Genomic DNA, 27,422 nt, shown 5'->3' with positions numbered 1-27,422 from the left:
ACTTTTTAGAGAATAAAATGAATATAGATAAATTAATGAAATTAAATATATTCTAATATTTTTATTTCAAAAATCTATTTCAGCTGCAAAGCTAAATATATTTATATTTAGTCTGAATCCATGATATTTTAATATATTTTGTTTATTATGCATTTTCACAGAATAATAGGCATAAGCAAAGAATGAAAACAACTGATGTCACACAAATATGTTTTTAAAATATTTGGCGTTCTTTTAAAAATCAGATAATGTTTTAAAACATACTAAGGCAATACAACCACTAAGCAAGACTATAAAGCCAGCATAAAACCACATTTCCTAGGATTTTATAAATAATTCTCTGAAATTTAGAATTTTATAAATTAAGGAAAATAAAAATTTTGTGATATGGTTGAGTAATATAAAGTTAATGGTGAAATTAAAGAAATCTACTTTAGGTAGAAAGAAAAACTGCTGGGAATATTTATAGTACAGAAAGCTGAGGTATACAATCACACAAAAACATTTTTGAAATATATGGGAAGGCACTGATGCTATATTTCACCTACATTACAAATTTCTTTAGGGCCAGCTCTGATCCTGATAATCAAGAATTGATTCTAATTATAAATCCAATCATAGATGCAGCAAATGGTAACTAGTTTTGATACAATGATACATAGTTAAGTGGGTCGCCTTCTCACAGTCACTCTGTAGGTTAGTTGGGTACAACCCAATGGTAATCCCATTGGTTTCCTGGTCTGATATGAATGTCCAGGAAAACCTATTATCACATTCTGGAGAAGGGAAAGAGAGGTGAAATTTCTACAGAAGAATCTTGGGTCTGGAGCTGTGGGAGCCACTGTAAATCTGAAAGAGCCTTTTGTCATGGATCAGAAGCCAACAAAGGCCCTGGGCCAACATTTGAATACACAGAGATTCTGCTCCCGGAGTTGGGAGCAGAATGGGTCGCTCACAATGGCCTTAGTGAACACCAGGATCTGGTCTATGGGATTGTAACTGCTGAAGCTGCCAATTTGGCACTGCTATGCCCTGATATCAGGAGGAGAAAGCCCTTCCAACCTTCCTGGCCTTGCAAGACCCACTGCCCGCCAGCTTTATTTCTTCCCTGCCTTGGTCTGGCAGTTGCAATGGAACATGGCTCTCCAAAGTGCTTCCTGTCTCTATGGAAACTGGCAAGCAGCACCAGACTGATGGCCATGCTCCATAGTGGCTGGGCAGAGGGGTAGCACAGAAGGTGGATACCAGGTGTTATACTCCATAAGACAAGCTGAATCCTGAAAAGATAGAGTCAAAGAAAAATAAATTATATGTGGTAGCCTAGGAAAATGGAGTACTTAAAGTTTTTCAGACAAATCTAAAAGCTAGAATGAAATCACAGCAAAATTACTAGAGAACTCTAAATATTTGAAAGAACAGAGGGATATTCCAAAAGTGGAAACATTTTCACTTAGTTATCAGGCTTCATTTTTCCTCCAATTTCCTTTCTCACATGATAGAGCATTTATTGCACTTCTCTTGAGAATTTTAAGCTTGCATTAATAGAATTTGTGCTTTTTGAATAATCCAATAGGCTTTAGTATGCAATATGTGTTTCAGTACACACAACTACTGAGCCACAACTTTCGCATTAGAAGGTTATTTGTTTAGAATGCCTTCGGTAATTTAGTGGAAGTAATAGCATGCTGTGTGTGCATTTAGATATATTTTTAGACTCTAACTAAGAAGAATGATCTTGAACTTTCTAAGATTCAGATTCTTTGTATAAATCCCAAACCTGTTGATGGAACAAGTGAAAGGGAGGGTAGAGGAAGAGAAACACAAAGCTGAGAAGAGTTGAGGGGAAGACCTAAAGAATAGTAAGCTACTTTTGTATTTCATTTAGAAATGAATTGCCTATTTCCGTCATTTCCTATATTTTAGAACCTTTAACAATACTGATCCATTTGGCACCTGTGCTTTTCATAACTAAAATATCAGAACCTTAATGAGACCAGTATTTTGCATTTAATATGGGGATTCTTGCCAGGGCACAAAAATATTTCAAAACAAACCAAAGCATTATGTATACCATTTGATTCAGATGCCAATAACCCTGTTGAATTAAATAATTTTGCAGACTTAGTTGACAGTTTTTGCTAAGTATAAATTTATTCCCACAGGAAGAATCAAAAGATATAGCACTGTTTATCTCATGAGAAGTTTATGCTTTTTTTAACTGAAAAATTGTAAAATACTCTTCACATCTAAACAAGATAAAACAAATGAAAATATTATTTTTCAATTCTCTTCACATCTAAACAAGATAAAACAAATGAAAATATTATTTTTCCCTTCACTGTTGTTTTAAATCCAGTTCTTCCTTTGAGAAAGTTGTACTCAAAAAAAAGGGGGGGGTACTCATTTTCAGGGAAAAAAATAATGAGGGCTCTGGGTTGTGTTAAATGTCCCACAAAAGTTGATCATTTATCCTGAAAAACCACTGACTGTAACTCCCTCTCTCTCAGATGTGCAAAGACTCAACCTCTGCCTGTCTGTCTAGATCTATCTCCAGGGATCACTGCCCTTAGTACATGAGCACTCATGCACAGTGTGCGCTGATCCACTGTTGTGGGCCACATCTCAGCTTTAGTGCAGGAAGAGAGATGGAGGAACCATTGCCTTCCCTCATCACCCATTCAGGAGATAGTAAGGCTTTAATGATGCCGTTTTGGGAAGCAGAGCCATGTTTTGGGATCAGCATTCAGATATGCGTTTTTGCCTGTCTGCTCGCTTTCAATGATACTGCTGTCTTCAAAGATCTCTCTGTTGCTTGGCTTGTTTCTCTACGGTAGTGGCACATCACAGCCTGTCAGCGAGGTCGAGGTGGCCATGAGCTTTGAATTGCTTCTTTATGTACCGAGGGGCAGTGTGCTGGGCTCTTGGTAGCCAGTGAAAGTGTGCTTGAAGTGTGTGAAGCAAGAGCAGATCCCAACTGACAGGTCAGCAGGAGTCAAGACTCTGTTCACTTGATTTTGAATTTGGAATTTCCTGATCTAGACAAGGTTTGTACCATTTTTCCTGAAGTATGTAGAAATAGAAACATTGAAGGAATAATGGCAGCTTCTCTGTCTGCTCTTTAAAGACAGGGACAGGAAAGCCATCTTTGCAGACTATTGCAGAATAATTGCTCTTCACTAAAGTGTCTTTCAGAGCAATGAATTAGCAAATTGTTTCCTTATAACTACCGAAACTCACATAAATGGTTTTCAATCCCTGATGCTAGTTAGAAATAAACCTGGCAGCCTAATAAAACTATCAGTTCAACAGAGTAGGTAAAAAAAAAAAAAAGAGAGAGAGAGAGATCATTGGAAGAATGGTGAGCAGGAGGGAAAATCATTTTCTCTTAGAAAATGATTTGAAGAAAAAGAAGAAAGAAACTGAGGAGACTCAAAATATGAAGGAAAAAAAACCTTCAGAAACAGAACTATATTGCATAGGCAAGAGTTCATTAGTTTTCAGAAAAAAAAAATTTTTACTTAGGCTAAATATGCATGTAACAGCCCCAACAAGAGGCATCAGAGGTGGCTTTTCCAGTGGTGTGCTATACATATGTTTAACAACTGCCTCTGTGAGAAGAAAACACTGGCTTGAACTGTTTGTCAAGCTCCATTGTGAAAAGACTCTCAACTGTGGTCTCTTTCAATCTACAAGGGAATTTTGTTGAGTGTGAAGTGAGGAGAGTTCATGACAATGGACTGTCATGAGCTGGTAGGGGCCAGTTAGCACATCACAGCTTTTGCAGGAATTTCAAGTGTTCCTTCACTTATTAAAAATAGATATTAAAGGTTTAAATACATCTTTGAAATGTTTGACTCCAGACTCTATGCTTATTTCGTAACAGTCACTCAGCCAGAATTAAGTTCACTTTCTTTTCCAAGCAGTTTTTTGGTTAAGCATGTGAGGTCAGGACACAGAATATGAGAGTTCAGAACCTGGTGTGGCACTTTCTAGCTGTGGGACTGGGGGCAAATTATTTAAACTCTCTTTGCATCAGTTCCCTCATCTTCAAGGTAGAGATGATGACAAGGTTGGCATGAAAAGTAAATCACTGAAAAACAAGAAATGCTCTTAGAATAGTGCCTTGAATATTATGAATGCTCAGATAGTTTAGCTGTATCTGTCTCATATTTTCCGTTGGCCTAGTGATTGTGGAAGATGAGATATGTTAGTATCTCGTAATATGAGGTACCCAGGAAGGGCACTATCTTTTATGTTTTTCTCCTTCTAGAGCATAAATTTGGCACAGTCTGTCTTTTTATGCCCCATTTCGGGGGCTGACAATGGTATTAGATCTGTCTGTTCTACATTATATCTGTTGTATCTTATGTATACTCCTCATGATTTTCAACCAGAACTTTTTAAAAAAATGTCTTAAGACGATATACTAATAAGGATTTTATGATTTACATTTTTCATATTTTTTTCTTGGCAAGGAATTAGTCCCTCCTTCTGCCCCTCTCTTTTGACCCTGAACAAATGCAGAAGACTTGAGTTATTCTGGTCATTCTACTGTCACAAGTTCCCCTGCAATGCCAGCCACTGCTCTAAGAAGATGCTTCCATTTTGGACAATGAGCCCCCACTGGAAACTCCAACTCACAATACAGAATGTTAAACAGTGTAGCTGACTCAAAGATAAGTAAGATGATCTCATCACGTGCCCTTTAATTAGATTAGAAGCAACTCAAGAAGACTGGTATCTTTGCAAATAATAAAAGAGAAGATAACACAAGGAGGGAAGGAGGAAAACGAAGGACACAGGCTGCCTGGAAAAATAGCCAGCTGTACGACTCCAAATTGGAAGTTTTGTTTCCTTTCAATCTGATCAGAAACTTGTTTGTTAAGAATAACTCCTCTGAAATCTAGGAGGGTGCTGAGCTTAGCCAGAGTAAGGAATATTTTAAAGTAAAGCCTCAAATGCTAGGACCAATGCATTTCAGAAATCCTTATAGATGTGGGGAACAAAGAAAGAGTTATATACCACACCTAGACTGCCTTCTTCTCTGCCTCACACCCTTTCGCAGAGTTTCTGAACTCTGCAGTCTCCTTGGCAAAATTTCTCTTCCTCAATGCATCTTTAAGATGTTGATTCATCCAAGGCAAAGCATGTAGTAGGAATATTTCTTTGATGAATGCCTTGAAAATGAACCCTTAATTTGGGATGCTTAACTGTTTAATTCAGGATGTTTAATTCCCAATCCTTAATTGGGAAAAGTAGTAACTTCTTTGGAAAGACTCTCTGAAATTGAATTAAATGAGAACCTTGAGCCACAAAGAGTTAAAAGACAAAAGTGGCAGTTACCCTGATGCTCTCTCTCCAGGTTATAAGCAGAGTAAAAGGCAATTTAAACCTTGAGAAGAAGTTTGACTGTTTACAAAACTGGCTTTTGAATTGATTTTGGAAACTACCTATCCTAAGGGTATTTAAGATTAGGAGATTCTCCACGTGAGTTTGTTCTCTATTGGGGAAAACTAAATTATTTGACTGCGGGGAACTGAAGTCATTATACTTTAAAGTCAGAATCCATGTGGGGAGAAGATGGAGGGAAGTTGTCCTAATCTCCTACCTGAAAGGAGAAGGCATGGATGTGCAAGAGTATAGAAAGTACTGGGCATGTAGAAGACCCTAGCAGACCCTATAGGCGAGTAAGGAAAGATTAAAATAAGTGTCAAAAGTAAGCTCTGAATAAGATAGGATATTTCAGAGCAGTTAATATCGGCATCCTCTCTTACTCGATTTTAATGTTATTACAAAATTTATGAGGACATAGTTCAGCTAGGTATGCAGTTGAAAATTCCATTGTTAAAATGTTTACTTATTTATTTTTTATTATCTAATTCACACGTAAGCCAATAGTGATCAAGTTACCATGACCCAGCAGCCTTTGTGGGAGAATAAGAGTAAAATACTAAACTTTCAGAACAAATTCCAAATGGTTCATTGACTTTGTTTCACCATGGAAAATCACTTAACCTCCCAGTGTCAGTTTACCCATCTGTGAAATGAGAAGGATAATATTTTCTTATGGGGATGTTTTGAAAATTATTTTGCAAATGTAGTGGATGAAATTGTTGCAAGCATCACTGCTCTTTTTCCACATCTTTAAAGAAGCAGACAATATTATTTATGTACCAGTTGATAGTCAAATTGTCACCTGAGAGGAACTGTATATTCTTATTAGCAGCTGTGTGCTTTTTATTACTTAAAGAATCCCTCCTCCCTCAGATTGTTGAGTTTATGTGCTACATTAATACTTGAGAATCTTAGCAAAATATCTTAAAATCATTCTGAGCTTCATATTTATGAACTGCTAATTTGGTATCTCTGGTAATTATTCCTTCTTTCCGTTTCAGCTCATGTTTTCCTTATGTGGTTTTTCGCCTCACCTCATTTCACAAGATTGATAGTTCTCCACGTTTCCCTGCTAGAGGTCACCTCTGAGCTGAAGGCAAAACACATCTCACTCTGGCTCCTGTTGACTTTTAAGTCAACTATCAAAGAATTTATTCCAGACATCTCCTAACCTCAATTTAAAAACTCCACCCTAAAGATTACAGGGAGATATCCTGGGGAGTTGCCATAGTGACTCTAAGAGGTTGGCATTGAGAAGACAAAGTTACTGATATCAGATTTTATACTTGATAGGCTTAATTATATAACATGGTCATGAACTTCTGTGCTTGTGTCAGTTAGGTCTGGAAAGATATTTTCCCCTTCAGGCTCTTCTGTCTCTTATGGTGCCAATCAACAGGCTTCTTGGTAATAAGATCCTTTATGCCAATAGCTCCAGCATAATCTCAAGTGGTGCTTGTAGTAATGATAGAATCATTACAAAACTAAAGAAGAAAAGGGAAATATATTTCACGGGTTCGATTAAGTCATTGTAATGTTCTTGCATGTGTAAATTATCCTTGACTTAATGAACTACCTTGCTCACATAATAGTGTTTTAACCTGGCTCTGGAAAGTCATTTTTTTACCCATGTTGATGATTGTTACCAGACTTGGCAAAGTTCATCTCGCTGAAGTGAAACTTATGTATTATGTTTCCATGTGCATGAATTTTGTTTTAAATATTAGAAGAGTTCATATTAAGTAAAGTTATTATATGAATCATTTTAATAAATTACTACCTTAGGAAGATAGAATACTTGATTATATTCTAATGATATCCAATTTGACAAGGGTCATTTAAATATGTTTTTTTCTTCATTACAAAAGAAATATATGTTCATTGGGGAAAATCAAGAAACTAGAGAAAGGAACAAAGGAGAATATTGTCTCTATCTCCTAGGCTAATCGCCTTAAGATTTTGATAGATATTTTACAAGAAGGACACTTTTTGAAAAATACTTACATTGTTTCCTCCAACATATTTCGTGTTCTAAAAAACAGCTACATCTACAAGAAGCTCTGGTATAATAGGATTATTTTTTTATTTCTTTTATCAGAAATTGAATCTAAAGTTCTAGTATCCATATTTCATAGACTTTATTCAGGATTATATCAGCTACCAGAGAACTATTTCATGTGGTTTCCTCTGTTGCTTTAGTGAGTTCAGTTCAGCCTAAATTATTCCAGTGCCTCATTTTCAAAGATGTCTAGATCCACCCTATATAATTAATGCAAGGCCAAAGGAAATTATCATTAGATAATCATGCTACTATTTGAATATAAATCTTTGTGTATGGCTAGGAGACAAAGAAGGTTTTCTAGAACACATAAGGGAGTATGAAGGAGTCTTAATGGTATGCACAACTGTGGTCCCCTGATTAAGGATTTTCAATTATTTTTTCTGTCTTTTTGTGATATATAGTTTAGTTGTTGTATGGTTGGTTTAATTTTTTCTTTTTTTGAGTGAGAAGTTCAGTCCGATGTAGCTCTTGGGAAGTTAATCATTTTATAACTTTCATTTAATCAACATTTTCTTTAATCCCCTTTTAGGCAGCCAAGGGCAATTTCCACTAACACAGAATGTAACGGTTGTTGAAGGTGGAACTGCAATTTTGACCTGCAGGGTTGATCAAAATGATAACACCTCCCTCCAGTGGTCAAATCCAGCTCAACAGACTCTGTACTTTGATGACAAGAAAGGTGAATACATTTTCTTTTAAATGTTTTAATCATATTCAGAAATATCCTAATTATAATGAATTTATTTTTCTGAGATGATTCAAATTATTCGTTTTGATTACCAAACTGCTGCTGCTTGTATTTAAACATGTTAAATATTAAATACTTTAGTTTGCAAGTCATAAACACTAAAGATAACCTGTGTCAACTTTTTAATAAAATAAACAGTTTCAATTCTGTTTCAAAAATCATTTTATGCCTTCTCTTAACCATTATTGCTTCTCTAGATATTGTATTCCTTCATTCTGGTAATTGCCTTGTGTATAGGTTAACTACTTTTTCCTCACTACAGGTGATATGATCTTTTTATTAACCTTAGCTTAATATATTTAGAAGATGCTATATGATTTTTTAAAGTTTTGTGATTTTATTCTTATGATTGTGCTTGAAGGTAAGAACTGTAGAAATGATTCCCATAGTAATTTTAAATAGCTCCATGTTTGGAAGTAAATAACTAGATTTAAAAAGGTGTGTTTAAAAAGAAAAATAAAAGAAAAGAAAAGAAAAGAAAAAGGTGTGTTTACTTCAAGGTGAGTTAGACTTCATTAATTAACTGGGGTCCCTATTGAATGATAGATTTTGATTAAAATTTTCTTTAGAAAATTTAGAGAGTAATGAAATTCATACATAATTCAAGCAAACAATTAAAAGTATACACTGAATTTCCAAGCCTTCACTTATTATTATAAGCATTGGGAGGAAAAATGAGTTCATGAACTATAATAAAAATACGGAGCTGTTGCTTTAGATAAATTTAAATTATATAGAATATAAATAGCTATTTATAAATTAGATATTCAATGTGGTCTTAATATCTGGATTTCTTATGAATCTGTGTGGATAACACTAAGATAATTTGAAATCAGTTCCATTTTAATGATTAAAATGTAGCTAAATTAATTAGTCCAATAAATGTGCCCATTTGCCCTAAAAATAGGAATTCACTATATATTTTACCTTGCTGAAGTTTTCCCTTTGTTGTACTCTAGATTTAAAATGAAATTTTTAAATTGATTTTAAACTTTAATATATAATGAAAGATCTAATGTATTAATTCAGCAAATGATTTTTGAGGTTTCCTTCAGAAAAGGTGGTAGAGTTGGAGAACAAACATAAAATCCCTGCTCTCATAGGACATATAGTTTAGTAGAGGACAATGAACACATGAACAAAATATATTTTAGAGTACATTGGTAGGGGACAAGTATTCTCTATCTTAGTAGATAAATAGATGTATAGTTGATAAATATCTGCAGAGAGAAAGGGGGAGAGAAAGAAAGAGAAAAGGAAGGAAGGAAAGAGAGATTTTAAGAAACTGGCTTAAGGGACACCTGGGTGGCTCAGTGGTTGAGCATCTGCCTTTGGCTCAGGGTGTGATCCTGGAGTTCGGGGATCGAGTCCCACATCGGGCTTCTGCATGGAGCCTGCTTCTCCCTCTGCCTATGTCTCTGCCTCTCTCTGTGTCTCTCGTGAATAAATAAATAAAATCTTTTTAAAAGAAAAGAAGAAACTGGCTCAGATGATGGAGGAGGCTAGCAGGTCTGAAATATGCAGGACAGGCCAGCAGACTGGAAACCTGGGGAAAAGTCAATAATGCCCCTCAAGTCTGAAGGCAGTCTGAGACAAAATCCTTTCTTCCAGGAATCACAAATATTTTCTCTTAATGCTTTAACTGATTGAACAAAGCCACATCAGAGTAATTAGCTTTTCTCGGAGTGTACTGACTTAAATTAATATCATCTAAATATACATCACAGCAACATACAGACTGGCATTTGAGTGAATATTGAGGTACTGACCTAATTAATTAGTTGATATGTAAAGTTAAGTACTACAGAGGGTCAGGCTAGCATTTCTGTAGAATTTTATTACTTAGAAAGAGCTTTTATTTATTGTTTTATTCTGCCATTGGAAAGACAAATGCAACAGGGTTCACTAATGGCCACATATTCATAGAAGCATATGGGAGGATGGGATTAAAGGTCCCACAGTTAGGTGAGATTTGAAGTTAATATTGTGATTTAAACATCGTGACTCAAATATTGGCCAGACTTAAAGCCAATATGGTGACTCCATATTTATGTTTTGATTAGAGAGTTTGATGTGTAATCATTCGTGTTTAACATGGACTTCTAGTCCTAGAGATCTTTTTTATTGGTACTTTATTTTATTTTATTTTTATTTATTTATTCATGAGAGACACAAAGAGAGGCAGAGACACATGTAGAGGGAGAAGCAGGCTCCATGAGCGGAGCCCGATGTGGGATTTGATCCTGGGACCCCAGGATCATGCCCTGAGCGGAAGGCAGATGCTCAACCACTGAGCCACTGAGGCGACCCACTTTAAGAATATTTTAAAGAGTCTGAAAATGAATTTTGAAATGTTCATCTGCTAAATACTCACTATGGCAGTATTACTGCAATTTTAATCCCTATTAATATTAATTATTTAATGTTTCGATTAAGGACTCTTTTAAACATATTTTCTGAGACTATAAAATATCTCTTTGCATTTGAAAAATATAAGAAATATCTAATGTGATATTTTAAGGCTTTTTGAAAGGAAAGGACATTATTCAAGAATAAAAATTTGATTTTATGAATTAATTAAAATTTTATAAATATAACTCACATAAACTAGCTTGAAGCTTAAAGACTACCTTTGATAAAGTGATCTCTGTTACTTTCTAAAGAATGAAGTCACACTGGGGCACCTGAGTGACTTAGTCCTTTGTGCTTCCTACTCTTGATTTTGACTCCAGTCATGACCACAAGGTCCTCTGATGGAGCCCTGCCTGGATCCAAGCTCAGCCGGGAGTCGGCTTGAGGTTCTATCTCTCCCTCTTCCTCTGTCTGCTCCGTTGAACTCTTGCTGTATCTCTAAAATAGATGAATCTATTTTTAAGAAAAAAGAATGAAGTCACATTAGTTAAAAAAATATACATAAGAGTCACACATAGAGATTTCACAACCTCTTTTTGCTTTTAGTATTAATTGATTACAAGTGTTTGTAAATATATATTTAAATATAACATACCCAAACATAAGGTGACATCAATTTTATGGAAATCTCTCACTTTCCCAATGATGTAAAGCAAGAGAAAATGTTTTGGGGGACACTGTCATTTAGAGATATTCATAGGACAATTAAATATATAGTTATATATTTAATTTATTGATTTGAGTTATATGCACATATTTAAACCAATATAAAAACATATATTCACTTAGAGATAATTGGTTTTCCATCCTGGCATTTAAGGAAATAATCTTGCTTAGCAGCACTTTTCAAAGTGTAGGATACTATCAGTGAGAAATTTGTCCCAAACAACAACTATGAATTTTTATGACAGCAGAACATTTTTTGTTGTTGTTCATTCATTATACTCCTGCAGGAGTATAATAATAATTTCCACTATGCAACGACTTATGGTAATGCTTTTTAAGCAGAGCTTTGAGAATTATGTTTACAGTGACATCTACAATTGTGAGGTCAAATCCTCAGGCACAAAAACAAAATCTATATGAAATGTCTTTGCCTTCTTTTTCAGTGATTCCATAAGTTACCCTTTATAGAACATCTAAAAGCAGAATTGATTCAGGGTATTTCAAGCTAATGCATCTTAGGATACTGTTGAAAAAAAAACTTGTAATACAAGATTTACAAGACTTGGAAATAAGGCAGCCCCTCTTTTCTGAGAGATAATTATAGTGAGAAAAATCCATCATGTCATAGTTGGGATAGTTAGCAACATATTCCCTCATCTTACTGCTATAAAATAGCAATATCTGATATGAATTGCTGTAGTATGCACTTGCTTTATTTTTTCTTTACCAATTGTTATAACTTAGGGTTATGTTGGAAAAAGCCTGTGCGTGTGTGTATGTGTGTGTAAGTATAGCCAGTTCTTACTTTTTTATATTAGACTGCTTCTAACTGTAACTCTGTTATGGTTTCCTTTATTTTTTTAAAGATTTTATTTATTTATTCATGAGAGACACACACACACAGAGAGAAGCAGAGACAGGCAGAGGGTGAAGCAGGCTCCGTGCAGGGAGCCTTATATGGGACTCAATCCCAGGACCCCAGGATCACACCCTGGGCCAAAGGCAGACACTTACTGCTGAGCCACCTAGGCATCCCTCTATTCTGGTTTTAATAGTTTGTTGCAACAGGGGCACCTGAGTGTGTAGTGGGTTAAGCCCTGGGCTCTTGGTTTCTGCTCAGGTCATAATCTCAGGGTTGTGGGATCTAGTCCCCAGTCAGGCGCCATGCTCCCCAGTCAGGCTCCAGTGGGGAGCCTGCTTAAGATTCTCTCTCTCCCTTTGTCCCTTCCCCCCCAAATACATTTTAAAAATCTTTAAAAAATAGTCTGTTGCAACAGAGAACAGAAAGTTTGGAATAAAAAAAAAAAAGACTCTTCCATGAATGGCAGTCTAACATGTCTATTCCCTCGTAAGTCATTGGTTTGGTTCCTGCAGGATGTCTTAGTAGAAAGGATCCTTGACAGGATCAAGGATCAAATTTGATATCCATCAAATTTAAGAGTTTGAAAATGAAGCATTTTTTGAAGACTCCATACCACACTTTCCCCCCATATCAGCTTTCTATCTGCCTGTTTACCTGGCTTTCTATCTGCCTATGTACCTGGCTTGCCTCCATCCTAAGGCTTATCTTGAGCAAACAAACATGCTACATTGTGCCAGAGACCAAGTGCAGAAGCGAGGCATGGATTAGTGTGACTAGAGTAGCACACACACTGTGCAAGTGACGACTGCTCCGGAGAATGATAGAGAACACAAGTGATTGTCCGTATGGCTGATTGCACCTGCTTCTACAGGTGGCTGCTACTTTTATTTTTTATTTTTTTTTTAGGTAAGGAGCGGCAGATCCTTTCAAAATGTTGAAGACGTACATAGAGTAAGACAGAGGGATGCATTATAGTCAGCACTGCCCAAGATAATTTTCCATGACACTAACAGTGTTCTATATCTGTGCTGAACAAAAATCTGTGGCCAGCAGCCACATGTGAATATTTAAATTTAAGTTAAATAAAAATTAAAATCAAAAGTTACTCAGTCACACTGGCCATGTTTCAGGTTCTCAATAGGCATGTGTAGCTAGTGTGGTTTTGAAAATCACAGTTCTAGATGTGGATTCAAGGCTTACATGCCGTAACAGACCTTGTCCAATTCCAGCCTTGATGAGTACAACAGGTATTTTTCCAACTGAGAAAACCCTAGGTCATTATAAATATATGTTGAGTATTAAGTAAATGACATTCTGCTGTTTCAGTTGCATAGCTTTTTCATGGGGATATTTGTAGCATCAGAGACAGGAGTCTATCTGACTTCTAATCCTGCCTCTGACACCAGCTAGCAGAATAAAAAAGGGGCTCATTGACACCTGACCAAACCAGATGTTCCAGTGGTTGGATCACAATTGCATTTTTAACAATTTCCCTATCTACTTTCTGTGCACCTGAAAACCAAAAAATCATTAACCTACGGAGTAACTATTCAATTATAATTCTATTTCATTTCTGCATAGTTGCTGTATGAAGCCTTTTTCTATAACACTTAAAAACCTGCAAATCTAAATAGAAAATAAAAATTAAGACAATGACATTACAATTTTGGGTCACAGGGACCTAGAATAGACATAAGTAGCTCATTCACTTGTGCTCCTCTCTTTTCTTTTTACACAATTCTTATCACATCTGTTATAAATAGTAGTAAGTAAGCATTTGCAATAGAGTGGGTATAGGGTGACAGAGAGAAGAGGGAGTAGAATTCATTGAAGCACCACAGGAATGCTGTGTGGTATTTGGCAATAGAAATAAAAAAATCAATTAGATCATTGTGTCTGTTTCTCTGCAGGTGTGGGGGAAAAAACAATTGAAGTAGTACAGTCAGTCCGATCACTTAATGCTCAGGAAAAAAAAAAACACTTCAATTCCTTCCTATTATTGACAAAAAATGCTTTGGACAAACATCTCCAAGGGTGCACAGCGTATGCATTTAACAGACATATCTCTATGTGCTTGTATTTGTTTATATATAAAAATGGAAAATACATACCTTTTTATGACGTTTCTCTTCACAGGAGTTTTGCTTTTTTTGAATTATGTTTGAATGATTCTCAAATATTTCCTAAAGGAAATTTCATTACTGGAGGAATGAAAATAAAATGTTATTAAGGGCATAACCAAAAATCATTGGCGTTATCTAATTATTCTGCAGATAATTTTACATTGATAGTGGGGACAGTGGGAGAGAAAGAACATGAATAAGGTGTCCTAGAACAAGGAGTGATAAAGAAAAGAAAAATGGCATGAACCCGAAATGAAGGTACAAGTTCCTGGCTCCATGCCAACCAATGCCACCTGACAGTATCCTTACCCATGACTGGTTTCAATCAATGTGACAGACTTTAAAATATTAAAAATTAACTCGGTAAGGCAGGTATTAAAGTAGTCACTATTACCCTTCTTTTTTCTTACCCTTTCTTCCTTAATTTTTTTAATTTTTTTTAATTTTTTATTTATTTATGATAGTCACACACAGAGAGAGAGAGAGGCAGAGACATAGGCAGAGGGAGAAGCAGGCTTCATGCACCGGGAGCCTGATGTGGGATTCGATCCCGGGTCTCCAGGATCGCGCCCTGGGCCAAAGGCAGGCGCCAAACCGCTGCGCCACCCAGGGATCCCCTCTTCCTTAATTTTTTAAAAAATATTATGTATAAGTTATAACAGACATGGAATTAATGATGACAGCTTAAAGTTACACAATACAATTTTTCAATAACTTTCATGCTTATATTTTGTCATTGTATTCACAGCAACCCTGTACAGTAGGCAACTCATTTTATGTGTAGGTCAAAGGATTCTGGGTAGTTTACCATCCCAGGGCAAAGAACAGGGGTGGGGAGGTGTGAGGGTAGGGCGGAGACCTAGAAGGATAAGCAGAAAGTAACCAGCACAGCTTTTACTGGTTATAGCGGTATATACATATACAGAAATTCTCCCTATCCAATGCATATACAGTAATTTCTCCCTATCCAATTTTCAGTGAAGACTATTATTATTATTTTTTTTTTAGTGAAGATAATTTCTATGGAAAACCTTGCATCACTCTATGCTCACAACTACCTTCATTAGAATTGTTTCTTTTGGGTAGAAAGAAGTCACAACACTTCCTAAAACATATTAATTTTTTTCAATGTTGTATTCCTCAAATTCAAAATATATGTTAAACTGTGTGCTAACAGATTTCATAAAGAAATAATTTATTTTCACTTAATCTTTTAATGTTAAAGCCATTATTGGAAATATTCATTAAACATAAGCAACATCTTTAGTTATACATAATAGGCTTCCTAAATCTATTTATGCATGTTGTTTAAGTCCAGCAATTTCAAGAAAAACATAAATAACCACATACACTATAAATTTTATTGGTTATATGATTTTATTGGTTGTATGTTAAGCTATAACAGCATCAAGATTTGGAACTTGGACATTCAAAATTACATATGTATGCTTACGTGTTTTGAGCAAATGTTAATTTTTGACTATTTTGAAATTCAGCATAATTTCCATACTTGACAATATATTTTAGAGAAATTAAGTTTCATTAAGATTGCTTCTTTTTAGATGCTTTTAACAAGGTTTTTGTTTATAAATAGAAGGGAAATGTAGTACAAATAAATGAAGTAATTGTAGGTCTCTGAAATTGAGCAAGTTCCTGGATTAAATGCTTTCATTTATTTCATGGTGCTGTTCACAAACAGTGTTGTTTTTTTTTTAAGCAAAATTCTACAAAGAGAAAAAAATACGTGAAATATTTTATTCTACCTTCTGATGATTAACCTTTGTGTTTATACCATCATTCATTGAATAGATACTTGCTAACTATTTAAAGTGTGATGGGTGCTATGCTAGTTTGTTTCCAGTTATTATGGCTCATTAATTTTTGAGTAGTCCTTTCCAGGTTTAACAGAGCTGCTTGAAAGAAAGCCTGTCCTAGTTAAAATAAGATCCCCTTTATCTTCTAATTATATATGTTTCTGGGCACATATTTTAAGTATATTAGTATGTTGGTAACATATACAGGGTCAGTAATAGCAATTGTTAAAAGATGGGAGGAAACAGAGGTCAACTGACATAGCAATATTTTTGATCATGGCAGTAGAAGTGGATCATGGCTAGAGTCAGGGTAGGTGGAGTGTCAACACCATTGTGTCGTCTCTTTCCATCTCCCAAAACAGCTTTAAAAATGCGAACAATGACTTACCAGGTTTGGGGGAACTATCTTTTGTGATATTAAAGATATTCAATTTGGGGAATTAATAGTTATTTAAGAAAGCAGTGTTCAAAAAAAAAAAAAAGAAAGCAGTGTTCACGAACTAACTGTTTATCTACAAATGGCCAAGCAGATTTAATATTTAAATGATTTCCAAGTCACCATTTCAGTTCCATTCTGTGAAATACTTCAATGTCCCAGGAATTATCCTTGCATTGAAACTACTAAAATAAATACAACATGACTTCTGTCATCAAGTAGCAGGTTATCATATATCATCCACATATAGGAATGGTGGATGATGTAGGGGGAACATATTGGGTGAAGTATTATACAGATAGGTTAATGTAATTCTACTTAGTTCATAAGAAGCCTCATCATAGAGATTGTGAAATGCTCAAAAAATTGGTAAATATGTTTTCCATGATTCTAGGGAAAAAATAATTTCACTTGAAATACACATGACTGAAAATACACTTTTTTTGGATGAAATTAATTTATTTAAAGAGACAGTTACAAACTGGGACTCCTGGGTGGTTCAGCAGTTGAGTGTCTGCCTTTGGGTCAGGGAGTGATCCTGGAGTTCTGGGATTGATTCCCGCATCGAACTCCCTGCATGGAGCCTGCTTCTAGCTCTACCTGTGTCTCTGCCTCTGTCTCTGTGTCTGTCAGGAATAAATAAATAAAATCTTAAAAGAAAAGAAAGAAAAGAAAGAAAGAAAGAAAGAAAAGAAAAGAAAAGAAAAGAAAAAAGAAAAGAAAAGAATGAAAAGAAAAGAAAAGAGAAAAGAAACACAAATAAAGTATGATGTATTATTTATCAAATAAATGAAGTAACAGTGTACTACGCAGGGACCTGGTTTCCTGGTGACATACTGATATGGTGTCTATGTTGAATGGCCTTTTAATCAGGATCCAAACAGAGACCATGGAGAATGCAAGATATCCTAAAATTTTTTTAAGTAAGTTTCAAAATAACATTGCTGGGCAGCCCTGGTGGCTCAGCGGTTTAGCACCGCCTTCAGCCCAGGGCTTGATCCTGAAGACCCGGAATCGAGTCCCACGTCGGGCTCCCTGCATGGAGCCTGCTTCTCCCTCTGCCTGTGTCTCTGCCTCTATTTCTCTCTGTGTGTCTCTCGTGAATAAATAAATAAAATATTACAAAAATAACATTGCCATTATAGTTCTTAGTAAGCATAAGAAAATCTTAACAGCATCAAATTATACTGTCCATAATGTATAAATTTAATTCTATTTGTAATAACTTAATTTGGTTTATACCAATATAATTCTATTTAGATACAACATAGCACTTAAAGCTTTACAATTTAATTTTTAGTGTTTTTACCCATTCTGTGTCTTTCTTAATAATGTGTAATAGACTTTGAGACAGTAATATCCCCATCTATGGTGAATCTACATTGTAAAAATAGTGCTAATTTTTTAATTTGAGACTGATGAAAACTTAAGCCTACAACACTAACATAAAGATTATTCCACACAAAACTTAGTTAATTACATTTCTCTCACCTACTTTCAAAATTTCAGTAGACAGAAATGGATTGGTTCAGCTTAACTAAGGGCCTCTACTGTGCTTTGCAATATGACTAGGGGTGTGGCCACTTAGCCAGGCAATCACTATAATTTACACCTTCTACCGTCAGCAAAGCTCACATTCAATAGGCTGTGTGTAGAATCTATGTGGAATATTCTTTTCTCTTGAAAGGATAATTTTTTTATGAAAATAACTTCAATATGACATACAAAATGAATAAGAAAACTCTATTTCAAATATTACAACTTGGGTACCCCTAATTAGTATTGCCCTTTTTCAATTCTGATGAGCTTTTTTATAAGTAAACTAGGTAGTACTGTTATAAGTTGCAAAAAGTAGCAATAAGAACATACACAGTCATTCATTAATGGTGATACTAATTTTAAAATGATGATTCATTTTTTGGTGGAGGCTTTAGGATTTTCTGTATATACTAACATGCCATCTGCAAATAGTGAAAATTTTACTTCTTCCTTACCAATATTTATGTGGTTTTTTTTATTTCTTTTTCTTATCTGATTGCTGCTGTTAGAACATTCAACACTATGTTGAAAAAAAAAAACAGTAGTAAGAGTGGACATCCTTGTCTTGTTCCTGATCTTAGAGGAAAAGCTGTCAGTTTTTTACCATTGGGTGTGATGTCAGTTGCTGGTTTTTCATATAAGGCCTTTACTTATATTGAGATATGATCCCTTTAAGCCTACTTTGTTGAGGGGTTTTATAATGAAAAAGTATTGTACTTTGTCAAGTGAGGGTTTTTTTTTTCACATTTACTGAAATGATCATATGGATTTTATCTTTTTTCTTATTAATGTATATGGATCACATTGATTTGTGAATATGAAATAACACTTGTATCACTGAAATTTGATGTTGGTGAATGATTTTTTTAATGTACTGTTGGATTTGGCTTGCTAATATTTTGTCGAGGATTTTTGTATCTATGTTCACCAGACGTATTGGTCTGCAGTTCTCTTTATTCTTGTATCTTTGTCTGGTTTTTGTATCAGAGTAGCTCTGGCCTCATAAAATAAATTTGGCAGCTTTCTTTCCTTTTTTAAAAGTTTTTTTGGAAGAGTTTGAGGAGAATAGGCACTAACTCTTCCTTAAATGTTTGGTGGAATTCACCTGTGAAGCCATCTGGTCTTGGACTTTAGTTTACTGGGAGTTCCGTGATTATGGATTCAACTTCATTGCTAGTATTTGGTCTCTTCAAATTTTCTATTTCTTCCTGATTCAATTTTGGAAGGTTATATGTTTCTAGGAATTTATCCATTTCTTCTAAGTTGTCCAATTGATTGTAGTTAATGAATATGATCTACTTTTCAATTTATTCACTTAGTATTTTTATTTATTTATTTATTTATTTATTTTTATTCACTTAGTATTTTTAAATTAATTTTGTATATTTCCTTTATTTATAAAAACTGTGTATTTTTCCTCCTCCACACCTCTTCAAGTAACATTTCTCTACAATCAAAAAGAATTATACAATTTAGAAACAGCTTTTCCTGAATAAATATTTTTAATGTATTGTTTTGTGCTGTGTGAACATGAAGAGTTATAAATTAGTTTAAGCACTCCATTTTCCTTAGTTTATTATTTCTTCAGTCCCACTAGGCCCTTGTAGCAATCCTTGGAAATAGCAGTAAACAAGTATTTTGTGGCACTATTAAGTGTAGGAGGCAGTATTATTTTAATGCCAAAGTGTGGAAGTTTGTAAGAATTAAATCTCCAGGTTTTATGCTTATCTATATTGAGATTAATGACTGGCCTGAAGTACAAATGGGAAGTGGGAAGGGGAAATGCTGAATGGTTGGTCTATATGCTCTGTATATTCACGTTTACTTTAGAAAGAATGATAGTAGTACGAATCTAGCCATAGATTTACTTTCAAAGCCCCTTCAAATACATATAGCCTACCTTTCTTCTGATGCTGAAAATTGCATGCCACAAGACCGAATGGACTATTTCCTAATAATGAACTGTGATTAAAACATCTTCTCGGGACCAGTAACTATACTTTCATTTGAAAATGATAATTGTTTATTGTTGACTTATTTTGGGGGGGGTACCTTAAAATCCTATCTCATGAACTTTTGCAAACATTATGGAAGAGTTCGTTGAAGTTTATAGGGTTGGTAATCAGGGCAGCTGAGCTCAAATCGCAGTTGGATCATGGATTTGTGTGGGTTCCTGAATCAACCTTGACCAATAACACGAAGCAATTTCAGTTCCAGCCTATATGCCTCTTGAGGCCAGTGTGTGGTGAAGGACGATGGGCTTCTATGTGCAGGTTTGCAGGCAGCAACTCTTCTTAGAGGTTTTGTTTTGTTTTGTTTTAATTTTATTTATTTATTCATGAGACAGAGAGAGAGAGAGAGAAAGAGAGAGAGAGACGCAGAGGGAGAAGCAGGCCCCATGCAGGAAGCCCCACGTGGGACTCGATCCCGGGTTTCCAGTATCAGGCCCTGGTCTGAAGGCAGCGCCAAACAGCTGAGCAATCCGGGCTGTCCTTCTTAGAGGTTTGTGGGTTTTTTTTTTTTTTTTTTTTTTGGTTTGTTTTTTTTTTTTTTTTTTTTTTTTTTGAGATTTTTGACATGTTGAAAAATCAAATGATGCAACATCAAAAAAAAAATCTTAAGCAATTTCAGTCTAATAGGAATTTGAGATCATAAATATTCTCTTTAAACCAAAAGTGGCTGTGAATGGATATATACCTTTAAAAAGCCTTTTCATAAGCAAAAAATATATTTAAGTGATGATATCCACCCTCACTCTTCCCTGGGTGCTATAACTATGTTGAAGGTGAAATGTAATGAGGGTTTCTACTATGGAAGATGAGTTGTGACTCTAAAGGCTTTAGTAAAAGTGACCTATCTTAGGGAGAGAGAACTTTTAGGTTGAGTGTAAACTCTACAGTACAAGATTTTCATAAAGAGAAGTTAAGGCTAAATCATTTGTAGAACCATCACTGAGATAACATGACAAAAGAGTGGCACACAGTGAGAATGGAAACCAAGCCACTTTAACCAATTTTTTGTCCCCTTCTATATATTGATTTGATATCTAGTAAGTCAAAATGTACATTTCTATTTTTTTATTACCTCTTCACTAAATACTCTCTTACCAGTTCTGATAGTGTTTTGAATTTCTTTTGGGTTTCTCATTATATTACCCTGAATTGTCTACAAATAATTGTGATTCTATTTTTAAATAGCCATAGCTCTACTTTAATTTCCTGCCTTAGTACATGAGCTATAGCTTTTTTTTAATAGAATTTTTTAAAAAATTCAGTATTTGGAGAGTTACCTGACCTAAACAAAAAATAGAGCTAAGAAAATAGGAAGAATATATTTGAAAGGTATTTAAGCAAGGAATTGATTGACTGAGCTTAGTGACATAATCAAGCAACCAAAAATCAATTTCTAGTTTTCAAATCAGGAGCAAAGTAATCCGATTATGAGTAGCTGTACAATTGACTATACTATTAATCTACTACCACCTATTTATGTCAAAGAAGGCATGACAAAAGAAATTAATAATAATTCTCAGTTTCTAAGGGGAGTCTAAGATTATAGATTCAAAATAATTAGTAGATGTTCCATTTACTCTAATTTTACAGGTTGATGGTACATGTACCAAACTACTACAGGTAGTAGAAAAGAGGGAAGCTGGTTTTTGTTGCTGCTGATGCATGCACAGGAAGTAGAAATGTCTTTTCCGCAACTTTCAGTCCAAGGTTCTAGGTGTGGAGCTGCAATAGTGACCACAACAAACAAATTAACCTTATTCATGGAACCCAGTCAGTACTTGTCAAATCATCTATGGTGAGAGACATTTGTTTTTTTTTCCTAAATCAAGCATAAGTGAAATCTTTGTAAAGTACAACAAAAGATGATTTAAAAAATGAAACAATAAAAGTGAAAAAAATACAAAATGCAAACCCCAACTTTTTATTATTATTATTTTCAAAAGAAAATAATTAAAAAATTGTATGCACTCATTGAGTATGGTGTATTAGGAATAATACAGAGAATTACTACTTGTAATTTTTTGTTATTCTATATTCAGAACTACACAAAAAGTTATGAAATAGGGACGCCTAAGTGGCTCAGCCATTGAGTGTCTGCCTTTGGCTCAGGATGTGATCCCAGGGTTCCGGAATTGAGTCCCACATTAGGCTCCCTGCGTGGAGCCTGCTTCTCCCTCTGCCTGTGTCTCTGCCTCTCTCTCTCTCTCTCTCTCTGTCTCTCATGAATAAATCAACAAAAACTTGAAAAAAAGTTATGAAATAAATAGCAACTTTTCATATTAGAAACCACTTTGAACATTTTGAATGAACATTATATATATATATATATCAATTGTTTAAATTTTAATGTGACATGAGCTTTCTTCCTGCTTAATTTATCTAATCTCTTTGGACTGACTAGCATTTCTTTCAGGGAATGATGTATAATCTAAAATATTTCCATGTCTTATATTAATAGCAGTCATAGTAGAGAAGTGAATCTCAGACAAGTATGTTAACAGGATGGAAAGAGATTTTGAAGCAATTTCAGCAATCTTAAGATATTCATTTTAAACTTTATCCAAATGAGCCAAGTTTTGCTGCATTTTAAAAATTCATCTTCAATTCTTCATTAGTATATGGTTATAGTATTTATCCTGTAAAGTTTTAGTTAAATATATTTTGATGAAAAATACTGACTTCAGGATCCATAAATTTCTGATGGGGCTTTTTGATGGAATGTACAATTCAAAATGTCCTATTAGTATTGTAAAATGGTCTATGATAACTTCTTGCAAATGTCAAAATGATCACACATTTTACTGATAATCATAATAATATATGGATCATATCATTAATAATATATGGATCATATCATTAATAATATATGGATCATATCATTAATAATTATTCTTAACAAGAAACTCTGTTCTTCCAACCTTCTAACTTTTCTGCTTTGCTTTCGATCTTACTTGCCATTACAAAACATGTTGCATTTCTTCCTTGCAAGAAGTATTAAGATCATTGAAGACACAAAATATATCAGACAAATAAGGAAGACTGGCTATATTCAAAATTTGAGAATGGGCTGGTTTTTTATCATCAGACATTCTCAACAGAAGTTTTAATATCTATAACCTTTGTGCTTCAGTATGCAATAGAATTGTTTATAATCAATCTTTATGTGTCAGAAGAAAATAATCTCACTTTAATATATTAGCTTTAACATAATTCACAAATTTTACTACACTGTCAAGAACCCTGATATTCCGCTGATATTTTTTATTGTATAGCAAGATTTTCTTGATAAAGAGAGCACTACATTGGTTTATGGTCTGCATTAGCTCCTTAATTAGATTACTCTAATATGTTTCCCTGACATTATAGCTTCCCCAGCTACTTCTACAAAAAACTTAAACTACAAGCCAGATTTGTTGAGACAGATCACACACTTGGAAGTCATGGCAATGTCAAATTGTTATAAAAGTTTCTAAGCATTTATTCTGGACTTCTGTAAGTTATCTCTTTGCAGGTAAGTAATACACAGTTTGTGACTGGCACTTTGAGAAGCACTGTTGTGGATGAAGCCGAGATAATACCTGCTTTGCAGAGGTGTGGTTAAGATTACCAACAATCCTGGATAAGTGCCTATCAAATAGTAGGCATTTGAGTTAAAGGTACTAGTAAAGGGCATTATACAATTATACTCTATTTTAAGCAAAACTATAGATGCAGGTGGGGATAAATAAAACACTATGTGAACTAAAAAATATGGCCATTTTTTTGGAAGATTTTATTTATTTATTTGGAGAGTAAGAGAGGGAAAGCATGAGTGGGGAAAAGGGCAGAAGGAGAGGAAGGGAAAACCTCAAGCAGACTCCATGCAAAATGCAGAGCCCGATGTGGGGCTTGATCCCAAGAAACTGAGAGTATGACCTGAATTGAAATAAGAGTCCAATGCTTTTTTTAAAAAAAATATTTTATTTTTTTATTCATGAAAGACACAGAGAGAGAGGCAGAGACACAGGCAGAGGGAGAAGCAGGCTCCCTGCAAGGAACCCGATGTGGGACTCGATCCCAGGACCCCGGGATCACGCCCTGAGTCGAAGGCAGACGCTCATCCAATGAGCTACCCAGATACCCCCAAAATGTGGACAGTCTTATGGAGAAACAGTATTTGTCTGTTTATACCTATGTATCTGCCTGTAGACATATAAAGGTATATGTCTATCTTTTTATAAGATAAATATAAAGGTATGGATATATACTTATGAGTATCTCCAGCAAGAAAAACTAACAAGCTGCTAGAGAGTGGTGAAAACATGGGCAGACAAATTATATCAAATTAGGGAGATCAGAACTCAAAATAGGAGATGGATTTTGAGATTCGTTTAAGGGACACCTGGGTGGCTCAGCGATTGAGCATCTGCATTTGGCTCAGGGTGTGATCCTGGAGACCTGGAATCGAGTCCCACATCAGTCTCCCTGCATCGAGCCTGCTTCTCCCTCTGCCTGTGTCTCTGCCTCCCTCCCTCTGTGTCTCTCATGAATAAAGAAATAAAATATTTTTTTAAAAAAGGGATTGGTTTAAAAAGATGGCAAAGCAAGTTGGGGTAGTTTAAGACAGTGCTCATGGATTGGCAGAATTAATATTATGAAAATGTCAATGCTACCCAGGGCAATTTACACGTTTAATGCAATCCCTATCAAAATACCATGGACTTTCTTCAGAGAGTTAGAACAAATTATTTTAAGATTTGTGTGGAATCAGAAAAGACCCCAAATAGCCAGGGGAATTTTAAAAAAGAAAACCAAATGCCAGATTTCAGGTTGTACTACAAAGCTGTGGTCATCAAGACAGTGTGGTACTGGCACAAAAACAGACACATAGATCAATGGAACAGAATAGAGAACCCAGAAGTGGACCCTGAACTTTATGGTCAACTAATATTCGATAAAGGAGGAAAGACTATCCACTGGAAGAAAGACAGTCTCTTCAATAAATGGTGCTGGGAAAATGGACATCCACATGCAGAAGAATGAAACTAGACCACTCTCTTGCACCATACACAAAGATAAACTCAAAATGGATGAAAGATCTAAATGTGAGACAAGATTCATCAAAATCCTAGAGGAGAACACAGGCAACACCCTTTTTGACCTTGGCCACAGTAACTTCTTGCAAGATACATCCATGAAGGCAAGAGAAACAAAGGCAAAAATGAACTATTGGGACTTCATCAAGATAAGAAGCTTTTACACAGCAAAGGATACAGTCAACAAAACTAAAAGACAACCTACAGAATGGGAGAAGATATTTGCAAATGACCTATCAGATAAAGGGCTAGTTTCCAAGATCTCTGAAGAACTTATTAAACTCAACAGCAAAGAAACAAACAATCCAATCATGAAATGGGCAAAAGACATGAACAGAAATCCCACAGAGGAAGACATAGACATGGCCAACATGCACATGAGAAAATGCTCTGCATCACTTGCCATCAGGGAAACACAAATCAAAACCACAATGAGATCCCACCTCACACCAGTGAGAATGGGGAAAATTAACAAGGCAGGAAACCACAAATGTTGGGGAGGATGCGGAGAAAAGGGAACCCTCTTACACTGTTGGTGGGAATGTGAACTGGTGCAGCCACTCTGGAAAACTGTGTGGAGGTTCCTCAAAGAATTAAAAATAGACCTGCCCTACAACCCAGCAATTGCACTGCTGGGGATTTACCCCAAAGATACAGATGCAATGAAACGCCGGGACACCTGCACCCCGATGTTTCTAGCAGCAATGTCCACAATAGCCAAACTGTGGAAGGAGCCTCAGCGTCCATTGAAAGATGAATGGATAAAGATGTGGTTTATGTATACAATGGAATATTCCTCAGTCATTAGAAACAGCAAATACCCACCATTTGCTTCAATGTGGATGGAACTGGATGGTATTATGCTGAGTGAAGTAAGTCAATCGGAGAAGGACAAACATTATATGTTCTCATTCATTTGGGGAATATAAATAATAGTGAAAGGGAATATAAGGGAAGGGAGAAGAAATGTGTGGGAAATATCAGAAAGGGAGACAGAACATAAAGACTCCTAACTCTGGGAAACTAACTAGGGGTGTTGGAAGGGGAGGAGGGCGGGGGGTGTGGGTGAATGGGTGACGGGCACTGAGTGGGGCACTTGATGGGATGAGCACTGGGTGTTTTTCTGTATGTTGGTCAATTGAACACCAATAGAAAATAAATTTATTATAAAAAAAAAGACAGTGCTGGAAACAAAGGTTTTCTAAATGAACATTCTCTAAACAATCTTTTTAGACTGTGTGCAGACACTTTGAAGTACTAGGTCAGGAACTGAGGCTTATTCTCAATGCTATAAATGCTTGTTAGAGGTTTATTGATGATCAATATGGATTTTATTCAAAATAATCTAGATTTTCAACTATTTTAATTAATAATTGCTATGTCTCACAATCCCAGTAATATATCTTTGCAAGTAAAATAATATTGTTAAGAAATTAATTTTATAACTATATTAAGACAGTGTAGTTACTGACCTTTTGTCTTATTGCATACTTTTATAGGAGTTTAACGTAATTTTTAAAAAACCTTGTCATTCTGACATGGCTCATTTATTGTGAATTTTCTAAGTACATTATCAATCGCTTTACTTGGAAAATTATAGTACCAATAAATTAATCATGGCATATGTGTAATTATTGAAAAGCTGGACTCTACTTTTTGTATAACGCTACCCACTGTATTATTTAATGAACAAATGCATTTAGATTTAGTCATTACTTTTACTATGTTTCTATTAACATGACAAATTTCATGTTCATATTTCAATAATTAAAGAACAATAATGAAACTAATAGTTTCCCTGATTGTAGGTTTTAATTTTTTACAAATAATATTTGTATCACTTATTCCTTCATGATTAGCATATATCCATATAATAGGGATTGTTTTAATATGCAGAAATTGTTAAGGAAAAGTATGAAGTACTTTTTTCTCTTTTTTTTTTTTTTTTTTTTTTACTTTTTTCTCTTTTAACTGCAAAATTAAAAGATCCCCCCTACAGTTACCAAACGATACTGAGGAAATGAAGGATAGGGGGCAGAAATGAATAACAACTTTTAAAAAAAAATTAAACCATGGGGAATTTCTAGAAGATTGACAACCATATTGGCTCATTGATTACTCATATGGCAGAAAGATATTCTCAGTGTGTGTTCTTTCATCCTAATAAAAAAGACTATTAACCCACCTTAAAATGTCTATTAAAAGTTTTATTTTTGTTAAATGCAGAGCTTTTTAACCCATTTGACGAATAAGTCTCTACTTGAAAATTAGCAACCATT

At 35.0% G+C, this 27,422-nt stretch overlaps 1 protein-coding gene across 1 annotated transcript in view; it reads left to right on the top strand.

Moving 5' to 3' along the window:
- The first annotated feature begins 7,698 nt into the window (after positions 1 to 7,698).
- Positions 7,699 to 27,422, top strand: part of CADM2 (cell adhesion molecule 2) — a 244,731-nt gene continuing 225,007 nt past the window's right edge. Inside the window, exons 1-2 of the mRNA XM_055314056.1 lie at positions 7,699 to 7,726; positions 7,986 to 8,135. Of these exons, the coding sequence (XP_055170031.1) occupies positions 7,699 to 7,726; positions 7,986 to 8,135 (178 nt within the window). The remainder of the gene's footprint in view (positions 7,727 to 7,985; positions 8,136 to 27,422) is intronic.

This window comes from Nyctereutes procyonoides, unplaced genomic scaffold (assembly GCF_905146905.1).
Source record: "Nyctereutes procyonoides isolate TBG_1078 unplaced genomic scaffold, NYPRO_anot_genome, whole genome shotgun sequence".
Lineage (NCBI taxonomy): Eukaryota > Metazoa > Chordata > Mammalia > Carnivora > Canidae > Nyctereutes > Nyctereutes procyonoides.
The sequence above is the reverse complement of the archived record's forward strand: the minus strand, read 5'-3'. Positions and strand labels throughout refer to the sequence as shown.